Source organism: Onychostoma macrolepis, chromosome 10, assembly GCF_012432095.1.
Source record: "Onychostoma macrolepis isolate SWU-2019 chromosome 10, ASM1243209v1, whole genome shotgun sequence".
In the NCBI taxonomy this organism is placed as follows: Eukaryota; Metazoa; Chordata; class Actinopteri; order Cypriniformes; family Cyprinidae; genus Onychostoma; species Onychostoma macrolepis.
The window spans coordinates 1,537,889-1,557,418 of NC_081164.1; the positions used below are offsets into that span (position 1 = coordinate 1,537,889).

At 36.8% G+C, this 19,530-nt stretch overlaps 1 protein-coding gene across 1 annotated transcript; it reads right to left on the minus strand.

Moving 5' to 3' along the window:
• Positions 1–264: 264 nt before the first annotated feature.
• Positions 265–19,462, minus strand: ppp2cb (protein phosphatase 2, catalytic subunit, beta isozyme). Its single transcript, XM_058789255.1, has 7 exons — positions 19,081–19,462; positions 11,725–11,934; positions 11,471–11,644; positions 11,230–11,319; positions 2,585–2,746; positions 2,377–2,495; positions 265–1,013 (listed from the first exon to the last, which is right to left on the minus strand). Exons 1-7 carry the CDS (start codon positions 19,180–19,182, stop codon positions 941–943), a joined length of 930 nt encoding a protein of 309 aa, XP_058645238.1. The 5' UTR covers positions 19,183–19,462; the 3' UTR covers positions 265–940.
• Between the last annotated feature and the right edge of the window lie 68 nt (positions 19,463–19,530).

Genomic DNA, 19,530 nt, shown 5'->3' on the forward strand with positions numbered 1-19,530 from the left:
ATAAGTAATGATAAGAAACGCTTTGCAGCCAGAGATTGTAGTTACAACTTGTATCAGCAGAGGACTGTGCTAACCTGTCAAACCTTGAAAAATGATCTGCACCATTTTTTATGATCCAGTCAATTCTTAATGTAAAATAGAACAATAGAATGCAACTCTACATTATTTGTGGCTGCTAATATGTCCTGTTTCACATTGTCAGTATTGTTTCATTATGGATAACATGATCTATCAATTTCAAACAAAAGCACAACTAGTGTGTAGTAGTTTTGGAGTAGCTTGCGATTAAAAGTAGTTTATTAGTTCAAATACACCAAAGAAGAGGCTATCACTTATTGACAAATACACAGAAGACAGGTAACACAAAAGAAAAGAAAATGGTAAGGATAGACAAAGAGGGACAGTCAGGTAAAGTCCATATACACTTGTGTGTACACTCCCAGAACGGAAGAGGCACGTCCTTCGGTTTCAACATTCCTTCCCAATTGGATTTTTTTTTTTTTTTGTGAAGATAAGGAAAGGATGTCAGCTTGTGCACTTGTATAAAATGTTACCGTTTTTCACATGCCTGGCATTGCCAACTTAAAGGACTTTTTTTTTAAATCCAGTGATACTGTGAGAGAGAAAGCTAGTCACTTACATTTGTTTTTTTTACTCAAGAGTAATTTACAATTGAAGAACGAAGGGAACATCTCTATTCATTGTATACAGCAGGCAATTTGCACTATAGGCTAAAACGAGACACTTTGTAGCAGTACTGAGACAGAGCGATCAGATTTGGGCATTAAATGCTTGTATGGCACATTTTGGTCCGTGTTAGTGTTGTGTCAGAATATTTCCCCACTTTATATACACATTGGATGAACAGATGTATACACGTTTGGATTTGTCATCATTTTCCGCTTGCTTCAGGGCTCTTTCATGGCAGGCCAGTGCTCGCTTATAGGAAGTAGTCAGGGGTGCGGCGGGTGACGTGAGGCTCTCCGCGTCGAGGAGCTGGATCAAACTGAAGGCTGGGGAAAAGAAAAAAGCCGCTTAAATGCACATCTCACTGTTCAAATTACTTTCACTCCAAAACCTCAATAAAAAAGAAAATATATTTTGCAGAAGGCATAACAATGAAGCATCATTTTAAGACTAAAATGTCTTAAGTGCAAAAAAGACTCTGAATAATGGCAATTAAGTACATTTTACCCCACAGTTCTCATATCTGTCTGGAGTTTTATTTTTTTATAACCACTGTCATTAGTTTTATTACTGTAAGTCATTTATTCTCTCTCCTATCCAGGTTTATATGCAGGGAGACATTTATAGGTTGATCTTCCTTAAGTAAGGCTCTATAATTTCCACGATGCGGAGAAAGCGGAAGCAATCGTGGAATCCAACCATACAAATGGAATTTACAGTTTAACGCGGAAAAGTCACGGAATTTGCCAAATTTTGGATGGATGTGTCAAAAGTAGGTTAGTACACTTAAATCAAAACGCGATATGAACTAGTGTCTGTGTATACCATTTAAATATGAATCCTGCATGTTACATGCATCTGTGTGTGAATGAATGGCACAGATATGCGGTTTCGTCTTCACAGGAACCCATCAAAGCAAAAGTTTGGTTTAATTTAAAGAAACCATGACAAAAATATTACTACTACTACTACTACTAAGAAAAGTATTAAAACATTATTTTTAAAGGAATATTTAGCAGGAAAATTATTTACCAGAATTTATTTGGCAGAAAAATGTAAATAAAATAATAAATAACTTTTTTGCTTTTTTTATGCTTTTAATTATTAATATTTAATAAAACATTACTTATTTTAAGCAAATATTTAATTAAAATAGAATCCAGAAAATTAATGGATTTGGTAAAAAATAAAACTGAATTTGAAAAACATTTAATAGGGCTTTAAAAAAAAAAAAAACTTTGTTCAATATTTAATAAATTGCGGTTTAATATAAGTTTCATGATTTCAATTAATTAGACATGCTTTTTGATGAATACAATTTAATTTAACCATCTTGAAAAACGTAAACGAAGAAAAAAAAAAACGGAATTTGGAAAAAAATTTCATAGGGCCCAACTGAAGTGTCCAACAAGTGCTGTGAAAACATTACATTGTGAACACTCATGGGAGTGTTCAGAAAACCTTTTGTGGGCAACAACACACTTCACTTTAAAATTAAAGACCGTTTGCATTGCAGCAATAAAATATTGTGGGGGTAGTAATGCCAAAAAGATTTTTAAAAAACCTCTATAGTCTAAGAAATAAGCTTCATTTGTATTCTTGAACTGACATATAAAATGTGATTTCAACTACATGTCTGAATTATGACAGTACATATTTAAAAGATTATCATAAGATGCGCCAACTTACAACGAATATTTAAGAGTATCGTCCAGTTCCATAATGGCTGCCTGATTTCCACAGCGATAGCAGTAGTTTGGAGCACTGAAGATCGTGACAACGTTCCTATCATGACACCAGTTGTATCCCTAGGGGGGGGAAAAGTAGTTTTATTTGATCTAATTATGATCTTTATCCCACTGAAGGGCTGTGAAGAGCTGGACTGTGAATCTCTCACCTCCATGACCAGCTGATGAGCGCGGGACACCAGCGTGAGGCCGTTAGCGTGGTTGAAGGTCTCAGAAATGTCCTGTCCAAACGTGTAACCAGCTCCACGTGGAGAGATTCCCCAGCCACCGCGATCATCAGGGTCTGACCACAGCAGATCACACATGGGTCCCTGAAACACAAAGATGTGCAGCCATTCTCCATAAACCAGCCAAATATTTCATACAGATGCCACATATCTTAAACACATTTTAAATACTCAACATTTACAAGCATAGCTGTTATCTTGGTTATTTCATCTAAGGAGCTAATAAAAGTTGAAGAGACAAAGTTCAGCTTAAAACCCATGAATCTGATCTTGATACAGGGTGGCCGCGGGTCCTTAATAAGTCTTAAAATGTCTTAAATTCAGATTCAGTGGGTGTTAAATATCTTTGGTCTCATTACCGCAAAAGTTTCACCAGTCTGACGGACCCAGGGACTGTTTACAATCATTGGACAGACGGAATCTCATAACATTATTTATTGCGGTTGTAAATTTGCAGTGCAAATTATTTCATTTGATTGCTAACAGCCCTGTTGTGTATATTCAATTTCTTCATCAGTTGTAAGAATTTGACATGAAAGATGACACATACATTTAATAAGGTTTAAAAATATTGGACTTTATGGAGGTAAATAACAACCTGGGGTAAATATTAAAAACATGCAGATTTAAATATGTAAATGCTGAATAGAAAACTGATGAAAATATTGCTTCATTTACACCACCAAAAATATTGCTGATGTGGAGCTTTTGAGGGATATTTTGTATGGGATATTGTCTTCAGATATGAAAAGTTCTCTGTATATCGTAATAATAAATAGCATTTTTGACAGCGATATTTTGTTTTCTTTTTAAATTTAAAAACACATTAAATATTACATTTACGTATGTAATATAATGTGTATTTCCTTCACAGGTTTGGTCTTAAATTTTACATATGGTGGTATTAAAAAGGTCTTAAATCTAACTTGTTCATATCTGTAGACACCCTGTGATAAGCGCAAAGTACGAAAGCCCATAATGCACTGCAGGTCATGTGAACGAGTGTGAAAGCACACATCCTCAGCAGTGGCTCTGCATGCCATAAGCACTTCAGAACTTCAGTAAACATAACATGTCCTGTATTTCTGAAAGCTGGTTAAAATCAAAACTTGCAATGCCATTTGTCAATTAATTTAGAGCATTTTGCATATTTTTTTATACAGTAAATTAGCCAAACGGGTTCACAAAATGGTAAGATTTAATTGGACATTCAACTGGATTAGTTCAGAAAGAAAAATTTGAAGCAGTTTGTCAGGACACAGAGAGCAAATCGAGGCTGTTGTACATTTATAGAGACAAGCAGAACAATTAGATAACCTTTCTTTAATTAGTGCTTTCAATGTTGCAGTCAACTGGTCATAAATTAGAACCAGATGTTTTTTGCTCTTAACACCCAACTGGCAATCAGATTTTTTTTTTTAATTTCAGCTGATCTCTGTTCCAGGCTTGAACACAAACAACATTCCAATAATTTTCCAAAATGTAATTTGTGGAAATATTACTAGTGTGTAAAACAGCCGTTAACAAATTCAAGAAACACTGAAGACGGATAAAAAAACGGAGAATATACTGTAGCAGAACAAGCTCACTGTTCACAATGGGCGGAAGAAAATCCTTAATATTGAATAGGTGATGGGGAACTGACTGAAAAGTTTAGGTGGTATTTTCATTTCATCTCATCTCTGTATACAGGATCTCACAGAAGTGAGTACACCCCTCACATTTTTGTAAATATTTTATTATCTCTTTTCATGTGACAACACTGAAGAAATTACACTTTGCTACAATGTAAAGTAGTGAGTGTACAGCTTGTATAACAGTGTAAATTTGAGGCCCCTCAAAATAACTCAACAACATTAAAGCCATTAATGTCTAAACCGCTGGGTCCCCTAAGTGAAAATGTCCAAATTGGGCCCAAAGTGTCAATATTTTGTGTGGCCACCATTATTTTCCAGCACTGCCTTAACCCTCTTGGGCATGGAGTTCACCAGAGCTTCACAGGTTGCCACCGGAGTCCTCTTCCACTCCTCCATGACGACATCACAGAGCTGGTGGATGTTAGAGACCTTGTGCTCCTCCACCTTCCGTTTGAGGACGCCCCACAGATGCTCAATAGGGTTTGGGTCTGGAGACATGCTTGGCCAGTCCATCACCTTTACCCTCAGCTTCTTTAGCAAGGCAGTGGTCGTCTTGGAGGTGTGTTTGGGATCATTATCATGTCGGAATACTGCCCTGCGGCCCAGTCTCCGAAGGGAGGGGATCATGCTCTGCTTCAGTATGTCACAGTACATGTTGGCATTCATGGTTCCCTCAATGAACTGTAGCTCACCAGTGCCGACAGCACTCATGCGGCCCCAGACCATGACACTCCCACCACCATGCTTGACTGTAGGCAAGACACACTTGTCTTTGTACTCCTCACCTGGTTGCCGCCACACACGCTTGACACCATCTGAACCAAATAAGTTTATCTTGGTCTCATCAGACCACAGGACGTGGTTCCAGTAATCTATGTCCTTAGTCTGCTTGTCTTCAGCAAACTGTTTGCGGGCTTTCTTGTGCATCATCTTTAGAAGAGGCTTCCTTCTGAGACGACAGCCATGCAGACCAATTTGATGCAGTGTGCGGCGTATGGTCTGAGCACTGACAGGTTTACCCCTCACCCCTTCTACCTCTGCAGCAATGCTGGCAGCACTCCTGGCAGCACTCCTACGTCTATTTCCCAAACACAACCTCTGGATATGATGCTGAGCACATGCACTCAACTTCTTTGGTCGACCATGGCAAGGCCTGTTCTGAGTGGAACCTGTCCTGTTAATCCGCTGTATGGTCTTGGCCACCGTGCTGCAGCTCAGTTTCAGGGTCTTGGCAATCTTCTTATAGCCTACGCCATCTCTGTGTAGAGCAACAATTCTTTTTTTCAGATCCTCAGAGAGTTCTTTGCCATGAGGTGCCATCTTGAACTTCCAGTGACCAGTATGAGAGAGTGAGAGAGATAACACCAAATTTAACACACCTGCTCCCCTTTCACACCTGAAACCTTGTAACACTAATGAGTCACATGACACCGGGGAGAGAAAATGGCTAATTGGGCCCACTTTTGTGGCCAGCGGTTTAGACATTAATGGCTGTGTGTCGAGTTATTTTGAGGGGACAGCAAATTTACACTGTTATACAAGCTGTACACTCACTACTTTACATTGTAGCAAAGTGTCATTTCTTTAGTGTTGTCACATGAAAAGATATAATAAAACATTTACAAAAATGTGAGTGGTGTACTCACTTCTGTGAGATACTGTAAAGAAAATGTAAGTATTTTTTATAAGTGCTGTGCTACTTTTTTTTAAACAGCAATAACCAAGGAAACACTGAACTGTTCCATAAGCGCCACCTGCTGTCAGAGAGTGAATTTGTGCCTCTTTTAGCCCATCTGCTGATTTGGTTGCATTAGGTTTATTTTTTTGTAGCATAATTTCATAAAAATAAAAAATTCAGCAAAAAGTGGTCTGAATTTTTGTAATTACACAATCCAATTTAAATCAAAAACTGCTCATGTCTGTAGCATCTTTGTTTGGATCTTGATTAAAATACAGTGGTCGGCTCAATTTTTTAAAAATGGCTACAGATAGTTCAGCCTATAATTGAGGTAATAAACATCTGGTTTTGTTAAAAATATATATTTTTATTTAGATCAGCAACGTGTATCAGAACTGGCCCATTTGCTTGTAAAATAATATCAGTTTCAGCCATGAAAATTCAAAATGATAGTGCATCACTAGTTAATGTTATTAAACAGTCATTCACACTAAACATGTTTTGTTTCCTATGCAAACATGCACTAGATGGGTGTCACTGACCACTACATTGTTGAATCAAATGTTTTGGTGTTGATTTTGCATCCCCTCAGATTAAAACTCTTGCAAACCTCCCCTGCCTCACAACAACGGGAAACGTTTCTGGAAAGATTTCATCGGATCCAGTAAAGTGCTTTTGTTTGGGGCTGAAACGATTCCTCGAGCAACTCGAGTAGCTCAAATCATTGAGGCAAATTATGTGCTTCGAAGAATCGTTTAGTCCATTTACTAGGGATGCACTGAATTTTCACCCGCAGAGAATATATGTCGCGCCGCACCACCCAGCAGTGTTCAGGTTTCACTCTCATCACTGCGCCATGTGACACTCTGTTCAATATTCCGCTCTATCAATGTGCATTCTGCTCAGTTACCGCTCATGCTCACTGGAAAAGCCAAGTACGCTCAAATAACGTGCCGACAAGAAATTTCTATGTAGTATACTTGTTCCAGTTTGCAGTAGCGCTACTGTGCTATGACATGCTGTGGTACCATATGTAATTTCCGTCACTGATCTGCTCCCATGCGCTGAAAATATAGCTTTGCCAGGGTTTTTATATTTTTATGTTTACTTGATATTTCTTTACACAGAATCATAATTTCTATTCATTTCCCACTGATTTACGCAATCTGATCTGTATAAATGAATGGCAGAGACGCACGTTTTCCTTTACCACACACACTGAAGTGCACGCGACGCTCGCGGTGATTTCAGCGTCTGCCGTCTCAATGAGGACATAAACACATGAACAACATCTCCAGAACTGCTCTGAGAGTCATTTCATGAGCGTTTCATTTGAGTAAAACTAGCGTTATATAATATACACACAGAAATTTAAAGGTATTCACGGCAAACCGTCAAAATAAAAGTGTGGTTTAATTTGAAGACATTGCAGCAGAAATATATTAGGTACTATTGTTCAGCAGAACGTACATACTACTACTAAAATTAGGAAAACTTTATTTTTTAAGGAATGATCACACAACATTTCTTCCATGTTTTAATTTGAATAATAAATCCCCTTTGTTTGCCAAAAAGTTTAATTTTCAATAATTTAAAGATAAACGAAATTAATGTTTTATACTTTAATTTGATAACCAGATACACAACACAAAATTTCTGAGGAAAAAGAAAACATTTCATAAGGCTATTTTAAGAATAAATAACAATTAAACATTAGGTGAGGATAAAATAAAACATAACTTTATAATGGCCATTTCCTTTAATCATAGCTATAATCATTATAACACCTAAAATACGTGTAAAAAGTGTTTGTTTCAGCCACTTGAAGGGTGGGTACATTGTGTGCACATGATCAGGGTCATACCACCTCCACCGCATTTTGAGAAAGGAAAAACCCTGTTTACAGGACTACACATTATTTGGATAATTAGTCAAAAACAACAACAACAACAATGTCATGTCTGATTCTGCTGCGTAGAACTGAATAAAAATTATACATTGATATTTAATATTAATACATTCTGTCCAATTTTCTTTCAATAAAAGTGTGGTTATTTTATTGGCTTGTGTTTTTTAAATTCCGTGTCATTAAAATTGAGTTGAATTAAAAGTCTTACAAAATTACTTTATATTATTTAATAAAATAAATAATTATTAAGCATTTTCGGTTTTCGACCAAGCACATCCAGAATTCTTGGTTTGGGCTAGGGGTGGGCGATATGGCAAAAATATAATATCACGATATTTTTAAGAAAAATCACGATTCACGATTTTATCACGATTCTTTGTCATGTCGGTTTTACTATTTTGCAAGTTGTCTGAGCATTACAGCCAAACTAATTTCAATATTATAAAGACAAAACCTTTCAAGATAAAAATATTTAAAAAGAATGGTGGATATTTAGGCCAAAGTGGGCGAAGATAAAAATCTGTCATTATTTTATCTTTGTTATTAAAAAATGAGAACAAAGATACACATAATATATAAATAAAACAGTGTTACAATAGGTGTATTTAGCAGGAGCATTCAAGAAATTTAATCAACAATATAAAAATAAAACACTATATAGATTGATTCCTATTAAATCAACTGTATTAACGTTTTTCAGTCAAGAGTAGCGAGTGATTTTTCTCTGTGTTTTGGTGTTTTATTAACATTGAAGGAATAATTAACCCCAAAATAAAGTTTTATATTTATACCATCATTTACTCACTCAAAAGTTTCTTTAAACCTGAATGAGTTTCTTCTGCTAAACATAAATGCTATTTTGAGGAACGTGGAAAACCAAACAGTTGCTGGTCCCCAGTGACTTATTCCATAGTATTTTTTTTTTCCTTCTATCAAAAGTCAATATGGACCAGATACTATTTGGTTACCCACATTCTTCAAAATATCTTCTTTTGTGTTCAGCACAAGAAAGAAATTAATACAGGTTTGGGACAACATGCGAGTTAGTAAATAATGACAGAAATTAAATTTTAAGGTGAACTATCCCTTTAATTACAGTCGGCTGCATGTTCAGTACTGCCCCTTTAAGACATGCACGCATCTAATATACAGAGGCACGCATCCGTTTTCTCTCAGCTGTTTACGTACTCATTTTAGACATAAGCAACGGAGTCTATACATAAACCTTGTGTGTTTTGACAGTATTAGTGCACAAGATAACTTAGTTCAGTAATCAGGCGCTTTTTGACAGGCTTTAGCACGCACGCTTCGGGTGTACGGGCTCAGAAAAAGCGCGCGTCAGACCGACACGTGAATAAAACATTTAACCGGCAAGGCTTTAAAGCAGATCCGAATAATGTACAGTATATTGAGACGGAGGAATAAGAACTGCAGCTGATAGAATGTGCGCTGTAGCACGATACTACGATATTTCTTCAAAAGAAGATCGTGGAGACATTGTTATCGTCCACGATCAAAAATCGTCATATCGCACACCCCTAGTTTGGGCTCAGAATTCTCATTTTGGTGCATCCCTACCATTTACTGTAACTACAGACAGAGCACTGTGTTTGCAACCACATGCTCCTTTAAAGGATCACACACACACACCATTATGCAGAGAGACATTTAAGAGGGTTTATTCTCCAAACAGCTTTAAATCCATGTTGCTGAAAAATGTGTTAATAAATGTTGTGTGTATGGACTCTTGTACAAAAGCCACAATAAGAAGACAGTAAAGGCCTATGTCATGCCTGAGCTGTAGTTAGGCTGAAACTTGAAAGTTAAGTTGCACAATGTTTAGGTTATATTATTTATTTTTATTATTATTATTATTTTGATTTATGTCTTAGTTTTAGGTTGTACTATGTTTAAAATATTTTTATACATTTGTATTTGCATTTTGAATGTAATATGGCAATTAAATGCACTAAATGGGTTTAGATTTCACAGTTATTAATATGCAATTTCAGCAATACAAATGTTTGTTTTTCTAAAACGGAGACCTTATTTTCTCTTGTATATTTAGTATTGCTCTTTAATAAAGAAAAAGTTCTTCTTATCCTATAACTCAATTAGTAGCGCGCGTGCTAAAGCCTGTCAAAAAGCGCCTGATTACTATCTTATCATTATACATTACTGACACTCTATCCTCCAATTTGATACTGTTAAGTGCTTTGACACAATCTGTATTGTTAAAAGCGCTATATAAATAAAGGTGACCTGACCTAATCGATGCAATTTTCGGTAGAATACTCGATTACTAAAATATTGGATAGCTACAGCCCTACTTTTGATCTCTGCAATGGGTCATATCAGATACATCAATCTAGGGCTGCACGATTTGGGGAAAACACTGAACAGACTCCAGCTGAATAACAACACTACTGTCTTCAGTAGAGCTGCTTATACCTGAACTGAACTCATTTCATAATGAATGAACTTTATACAGCTCCTGAAATGAACCAACACTGACGTGACTACAGCTGAATAATGACACTATTGTCTTGTTAGAGCTGCTTTACAGCAGAATTTGGATTTGCCTTATTTTTGAAGTTTGCATCACTTATTCTGTTACCTTCCTGTTTAATACTGTGAAGCTGCTTTGAACAATCACCATAAAAATAAAGTTTGCTGCGCTTTTTGTAGATCTGCACAATTTGGCCAAAATTTTATGATTATACATCAATATTACTATAGACCTAATGTAGCTCTGCCCCTTTTCAGCACTGCACTATTTGGCCAAGCACTTTGTATTTCTGCACTTACTATAATAAAAATTACAAAAAAAAAAAATACTAACATTTCACTGTAAAAAAGAATTTTTACAATAGTATTTTTTTTCTTTCCTTTTTTAACACCATGTCAGCTTCTATGGCTATGTTCATGGCAAGAGCCAGGTTTAGTTACTCAAATGTAAAACTAAAGTTGTTAATTCTAATTCTATTTTATCTATTTTTCTTTTTTTATCTACTTGTTTCTTTTTATTTATTATTATAAAAAAACCTTACTACGTGTACTGCGTTAGGCTAATTGAGACTTTTCACTGCACTTGCGTATCATTGCTCTTTTGTTGGTTTTGATTGCTTCTATTGTCCTCACTTGTAAGTCACTTTGGATAAAAGTGTCTGCTAAGTGACTAAATGTAAATATTTAAGATACATTTTTTTTCTAAAAAAAACTCAAAACTATATTTGGATTTACTCAACAGTAATATTAGAAAACAAATTTTTTACACATTTAAATTTTCTTTAAGCCACTATACACCGCTAGTAGCGTGGATGTGATCTATAGCTGTACTGACCTCATGTGGCACCTCCTGCAGACGATCCAGTGCACGAATGTGATCCAGTGTGTCTATGGATGGAGAGAGGCCACCGTGCAGACAGAAGATCTGACACACAGAGAGTTATATGAGTTATTAACAGCCGTCAGAGCATTCTAAGGCTGGCTCTATTGATGATAACTTGACATTTGTGAGAGAAGTTAAAACTCCTCTGGTATTATTCTTATGCATTTCCCAGAAGAGGAGGAGTATTCCTCACCTGCCCATCCACCAGAGCTGTGAGGGGTAGGTAGTCAAAGAGGTCTGTGAAATATTTCCAGACGTTTGCGTTGCCATATTTCCTCAAGCACTCGTCATAGAAGCCGTAAACCTGTGTGATCTGTCTGCTCTCGTGGTTTCCCCGCAATATCGTGATGCGTTCTGGGTAGCGAACCTACAAATGAAGTAGACAAATGAACTGTCAAAATGTCTGAAAAGTTTGCAAGACCACTGTAGTAAATTTAGTAAGCATACCTTTAGTGCAACAAGAAGTGAGACTGTTTCCACTGAGTAATATCCTCTGTCTACATAGTCGCCCATAAACAGGTAGTTAGTGTCAGGTGACTTCCCTCCAATTCTAAAGAGCTCCATTAGGTCATGAAACTGGCCGTGCACATCTCCACACACTGTGACAGGGCAGCGCACCTCCTGCACATTGGACTCTTTAGTGAGAATCTCTTTAGCCTGCGGGTGTAAGAACAGGACAGTGTATCAGGCAGAGGTGACCATTTGAAAGCAGAAAAATCTCTCACAGGAACGTTTCGAAAGCCCAATCAGGGGTGTGTTTCCTAAAAGCATCGTTAGCCAATCATGGCTGTAAGTTCCGCCATTACCAACATAGTTCAATAAACCGTAGTTCCAGTGAACATTCATCAGCATCGCAAACTTCCCAGGTCTTTGACCTGAGATTAGATGCAAAGTTTCTTGTTAGTATAACACGCAGAGATCCAAACTGTCTGAATAAACTGCATATATAGCCTAAAGGAAGGGCTGGGTGATATGGGCAAAAAATTATAATTTAGCAATTTTTTCATGTCAGTTGATATCGATATAATATCACGATAAATGTCAAATCTTTATTTTATTTTTATTTTCAAGTTTTAAGCCAGATTTTTGCTTCAAAGTGAAAGTTCTAGAAACCGTTAATTTTCCTTAAAATAAATATATCTTAATAGAAAAACGTATTGGTTTCTGCATGTTCTAATGAGTGATATTGTTTCAAATCAAGAAACAGGTTTGTGTTGCCTGATAATATTAATAATATAACACTTTTTGTCTGCACATTTGATAGTAGTAGTAGTTAGGATGCAGATGTAAATTTATGTTCATTATCAAAATCAGTAACACCTGTAAAAAGCTGTAGCAAACTCATTTTTATATGCTGAAATTTCATTATTCATTATAAGGTTTTTTTTTTTTTTATTATTATTATTGATCTTCCATAGTAGCATTCATTTAGATTATGATAACCACAGTTAAAACCACACATATAGCACCTCAATACCACGGTAATATATAACTATATGGTTTCTAGATATGTCTAAAAATAGTTGTCTAAATACATTTAGTATAAATGCACAAACGCTATAGCTTATTCACAAAAACACTGTAATTACATTCATTACTCCTTTAATACATGTCTACATTTATAATGTAATAAAATTCGACAAGAGTATCCCACATTTCTGACTCAATACCATGGTGCAGTTAGCGTTATTACAGTAAATCCATTGTAAATGACAGCAATCTGTTGATTGAAAAGTCTTCTGACTGTATCGCTGTAACAGTGTTTCTGCTGTTTGTCAGCACTATATCATCTGACTCTAAACTAAGCTGCGTCCTAAATGACACACTATACACTATGCACTTATACGCTATGCACTCAACCATGTAGTGTATGAATTATATAAGGTTATTTTGTCATTAATAATCGGAGTCTGATAGCCCCACCCCCTTCGCGACGTAATTAAAGCTGCGACAGTTGAGTGCATGAAGTGTTCAACATTCCACACTTCATTTTTTCGGGTATTTAAAGTGCACTTTTTCTTTTTGGAATTTTCAGTGTGAACGCACAACTCGCACTATTTATACTACAAAACGTCATAAATAGTGCATAAGTACACGATTTGGGATGCAGCTCTAGTTTAAATCAAGTCATTTGTGTTCTTCACTGAATTCTCATCTGCTCTAGTGAGCTCGCAATCGCTGCGCTGCCATTTGATCCGAGCGGATAAACAGTCCGTGTGGCACGCTTCAAATGAGTTTTCACTCCGCTTTTGGCGCATAAACATTATACTGAACAGTTATCTAACTCTTGTTATTGTTTTATCAAGGAAAATCATATCGTGATAATCATCATTATCGATTTATCACCCAGCCCTACCTACAGGAGTAAACTGTATGCTGATTAAATAATGCATGTTACACACTTCAATATTAAAGGCAGTCTTTAATTGAATAATTAGAAGATTTTTACTCCACGTGTATGTGACTTCAATAACAACAGACCTATATTGCTGAACCAATGTGGTTCAAACAAAGGTACGACCATGTTCAGAAAACTAGCTAGTTAGTTTCAACAGCAATGCATTGTACACCCAGGTTGTTTTTTTTGTAAGAAGGATCTGCACACATCCAGCCTTGTTCCACACAACTGAAGCACCAAGTTGGCTTTAGACCATTTTTACACTTTATTAGTGGCATTTCATCAAGCAAGTACAAACAGTACACCCACTGTCTGAACAACGATTCCTCAACTCATGGGTCTTGTAGAAGAGAGATGTGCTTAACTAAGAGACCAGGCAAGCACCACTCAAACTTACATCAGAAAAGCCTGATAATATGAGCCACTAAAGCTAGAACACGCTGAAAATGCTCACGATAACAGCAGGTTTTAAACACAAAATATTAAAAGAAACCAGAGCGCTTATCAGATAGACATGCATGTCTATGCACTCTGTATCGCTGTGAAATCAAATCAATATCTGCTGAGAACAACCCACATCAGTATGGAGACAGTATGAGTGTGTTTCCATGGAGACATCTGGTCCCATTTCTATTTAGCACAGTAGGAAACACTATTTTACTTTTACCCCTTTTTGATTGTGTGCAGGAATACACAGATTTAGGCCAGTAGAGATCAAGTACATATTAGGGACGGCCATTGCGGTCACACGGTCTACTTGAGTACTCAGTATTTAGGGGTGGGGGGCTATTTTTCACATTTTTGCTCCATGTGTATAAGTTGTCAAAAAAACAACTTTGACCACTGCATAAAAAGTAAAAAAACAAAACAAAACAACAACAACAAAACAGCACACAAAACAAACGGCTTCATGTTTTGTTATATGAAGACTTACTGGCCAACTCAAAGAAAAAAAAGCATGTCTCTCTGCTCTTTCTGAAGTGCTATATGGGTAAAATTTCAAACGTCAGCATGGCAAGTTGTGACAGTTATGAGAAACACCTCTAGATTAAGCAATATCACACTGTGTTGAGTGTGGTATTGCTCTAAACAACAGTTCAATACACACAAAAAACTGAGTAAGTCACTGTCAAGAAAGCAGAGTGATGAGCGGTCATGCCGGTCAACACAGTTTTGGTTCACCATACGACAAATTAGGGATGTCACAATTCTCAATATAATATTGAATCGCTCGGTACGACATCCGCGGTTCAATACGTGCTTGTGAATTGCAGTTTTGCATTTGAATAATTGTCCGTTTCTTTTATTTCTCATAGAATTGGCTGTGTGTGTGCCCGTGAGTTCATGTGCTGAGATGAGGAAACGCCTCCCCGCTTATATCATGCATTTGAAAAAGCAACGCACGCCGAGCATCTTCCCTTGTAATGACTTGCTATGAGAAGTGTTTCTAAACCTGTTGTCCAACAATAGAGAACATAACTCGTTTTTATTTCACAACAGCAGTTGAGTGTTTGAAATAACTTCCTTTTGTGATCTAATGTGGCTTCTAGGGATGTCACAAGAACCAATACTACGGTACCAAGTCGGTACTATAAACTATAGTACTATACGCTTCTATAAACATTTTAAAATCCTGCCGGTACTTGCTTTTCTTCAGTAGCATAAGTACCGATGGTACTGAAGGTAGCGACTAGTGAGGCTGCAATTCTTCCAGAACTGAGGGGGGCAGACAGAGCATACGCCTGGAAGTGTTTCAGTCAGTCCTCAAAGGGTTAAGAAGAACGAAAAATGCCTAAAAACACACAGCAAAAACTACACGTGTAAGATGGCGATGATATATTATGAAAATGATTGTGTGAGATTTAAATGAGCGCGCAGCTCTGAAAGCATGATCACGCACACAGTTTCTGACTGTCTTGACAGCGTACAGCTTGTTCATTCGTTGTGTATACGTTCGCATATTATACTTATCAACATTATTGGCTAATATTACTTTAATATTAGTTTAAATAATTGTTGTTTATGTTAATGGTTAAAATTAATTTTTTTCGGCCAGCCAGTATGACAGTGAATTTAAACTATGCTTGGATTCAGAGTAGGGCTGTGCAATTAGCCTAATCGATTTCGGCCTCCAACGATTATGAAAATACAGTAATCGAGATAAAACGATTATTGCGCCCAATTCCGCCACCTTTCCAGCGCTGCACTTTCGTTCCTCCATAAAAGCCCAATTTTACGTGCAAATCAGTAAAATCATGTAACGTGACTTTTGCAAAATGTTTTTAAAAGTGTGAAAGAGATCTTCGCTGTTCCTCAGAAGGATTTCTGTGATGCGCTCAGAAACGGAGCAGAACACTGGCATATGAAGTCATCTTTTAGCTAAAGGTGCGCGCCTAAATGGTCAAATACATGCAAAAATGTGTTAAAATGTGACGCTTCGTGATTATTCATGTAAACCTTCATCGGTTATGTAATAAATGAACGTAAAGAGTTGAGTATGAAAACACGCGTGTAAAAGTAAATTAATATTAATCAAACAACAAAAGACAAATTCAAAATCACTCACTGCTCTTGAGTGAAGGACTTTTGTAGCTTTAATAAGAATCAAAGAAAGTTTAATTCTTAGAGCTGAAAGATGGGCTGCGTCCGAAATCGCATACTACTTGTGTAGGTACTACATTTGAATTCGAACGTACTTCTCGACCGTTAAAAAAGTACGTTCTGTATAGTATGAATGAGGGTAGTATGAATGGAATTCGGACGTACTACATCCGCCCTGTTGATGTTGTCATGCGTCTTCACAACAGCGCGAAAATTTAAACAGCCCACTTCACTGCGCGAACATCGTTAATGATTTAAATTCTTACCTATTAACGAACCGTCTATTTAAAGAAAGCAGCGTAACAAGCTGATGTACTACATTGAGGTAACTCCATCTGATTGGTAATGATTAGAGATCTTATTACACCCAATTCACACAATCGTTTCATCTGTTTGTTTAACCCTCATTTTTCCTTTTCCTTTTCCTGGCTTTCCGCCATTTTTCGAATATGACGCCCTCTCCCGCGGCCTCATGGGATAGTAAAGTGTCCATCGTATGCCTACTACAGAATTCGGAAGGAAGTAGTAGGTCATCCGGGTACTTCTCGCCTACTATTTTTAGAATACTATGAATTCGGACATACTACTCGCCTCGCATACTGTTTTTCGCATACTATATAGTAGGGAAGTATGCGATTTCGGACGCACCCATGCTGTATTATTTTACACTTGATTATTTATTTCTGTAGTAGGCTGTTAACTGCTTGAGACTTGCATAAAAAAAAAACTTAAAGCCCAGTTTGTTTCATTTGTATCTTTTTATTATATTGTATTTGTCCTTTGATTTTTATTACTGACAGTTTAATTATTTTCAATATTTTTGAGGACTTTTGTTTGTTACTAGTTACCTAGTACTCTGCTGTGGTATTGAGAACTGTGAAATTTCACTGGTCTCTACAATGTAGATGTCATAGCAACCTTATTATATTTGATTTGTATCAATATCTTTAAATAAATTACTCATATAAAGTTTTGGCCATATGGCCTACTCATAATAGTGTTAAATAATCGTGATTATGATTTTTGCCATAATCGAGCAGCCCTAATTCAGTGTATAGTGTGTGTGTGCACAAGCGTGAGTCTTATTTGAAGGCCAAGTGCCACTAATGTTGTGGTTTTGTAATTTTAAATAAAAGAGTTAATGTTTAAGTATTATTTCTATTTTTTCCCCGTGGTATCGAATATCGTGTACTTTTAGTGGTATCAGTACCGACTACTAGATTTTTGGTATCGTGACATCCCTAGTGGCTTCTTATCACGGAACGAGGCAGAAAATACAGTCTATACTGTAATAAATACTGTAATGTCGATTTGCAATGGCTTACAAATATACTTAATCATCATGAAAATACCCGAAATGGCTTGAAGAACACAGATAAACCATATATTGTCGCAGGCAAGTGTATATTGTCCTTATGTTTCATCGTTCAAAACGTTTAACATTATATCTTTTTTTATTCAGTTACAGTGATAGCATGTTAGGGATTTCCTGGAACCTAATCAGTTCTATTACTTCTGTGAAACGTGTGGATTTTCTGCACGAGGGCGCCCTCTGGGTACCAGTATAAATGAAACACACATTACATGTGTTAGTAGCATTCAATAACGGCCAATCCGAAAAATAATACCTCTCTTAAAAGAAATTAAGTAGACATATAATAATTCACACCTTTTCCAGCGTACAGAAGTTTACAGTAGTTTTTTGTTGTTCATTTGTTGCAAAAAAACATGACATCAAAACCAAACCGGAAACCGGGGTTAAAAAGATGAGGTATGTACTGAACCGTGGGCTAAGTGTATTGTTGTATACCTACAACAAATGATTATCTTTGTTAAATGGCAACGTTCTGTTAAATCAGGATTAGATCTAGCAGAATAATGTGATGTAATGAATTTGACTGTGACCTCAAATTTTAATATGAAAATAACATTTATAAAGGCAATAAGGCTTTTGATACCACACTATAGACTACAGTTACTTGCTGTGCCCTGCTAATTCACAACATAGCTCTGCCTCTGGTCTTAATGCTTAAAGAAAACCATCTTCACTTTAGACACCGTGAAACACTCCTAATAAAGCCTTCCTACATTTCATTTCATCCAAAGAGAACTATGCTATATTGATTGCATGCATTTTATCAAGACACAGGAATACAGAAATGTATCCTTACCGAAATTGGTACCGAGAACCGTGGATTTTCACTGGTATTGGTACCGAATAACGAAATTTTGGTACCATGACAACAGTAATTCTTATGTTGACTTAAAGATTTCACTTTTTCACTTCTTTGATTTATTATTAATGAAACTTTGTTTTCCTTTAAGTTATATAAAATCTACTGAAGACTCATTAATTTGAGTCTATATCTATGAAGTCATGATGAAATCAGCTGTTTTGTCATCTAGTGAGGTCAGGTCAGTGTCATTTATAAACACAGCTAGAGGTAGTGACTATTTCAAAGTAAATAGAGAGAAGCTGCTGGAGGTTACTATTTAACCACACAGTCAATTTCAAGTCTACAGACTGTAAATAACAAATCTATGCAACAAATTACAGATACTGAGGAATTAGGTACAAATAAATACAGCCAACTCTAACCTGTCTCTATATATTGAAAACAACAATAATGAACACTAACACTCTGACGTGTGTTGGCTGTGGTGTTAATTCAGTCAAATGATGCTATAATAACTATAACACATGGAAATCATGAAATAAACAGACAGTGGTAGAATGTTTTGCTTAAATATAATAATAAACCAGTTCGCATTATAATGTATTATAAAGCTGACATTTTCTTTACCTTCTCGCAGAGTGTTCTCACTTGGTTCTCGCTCAGCTGTTTGCACTCGTTCAGCTGTTCGACCCATTGGTCTAATTCTTTGGTGAACGTTTTATCATCCATCACCGGCGCGATCCTGCGGTAATTCTCGCCGAGTCTCCGGTAATTAAACGAGCGCTGCGCTGGGCCGACGCGAAACACAACCACCAAACACCGCCGTTAATCTCGGATATCAGCTCATTAAACACGAAACGCCGTGTCACGGGTGTTTTTCATCTACACTTGGTGGTGACTGATAGATGTCTTTTGACGGTATCCGCGGTCTGTCGTCGGTGGATTTTCCGTTGACTCGTCGCGCTTCCGACCTTCCTCATGAACGCGCTGCTGTGTAATGGCCGCTGTTCTCGCCGCCCGTGACGTCACCGGAACGGAACGCTCCCGAGCGCTCTGCGCGAGGTGCTGCCCCCTGCG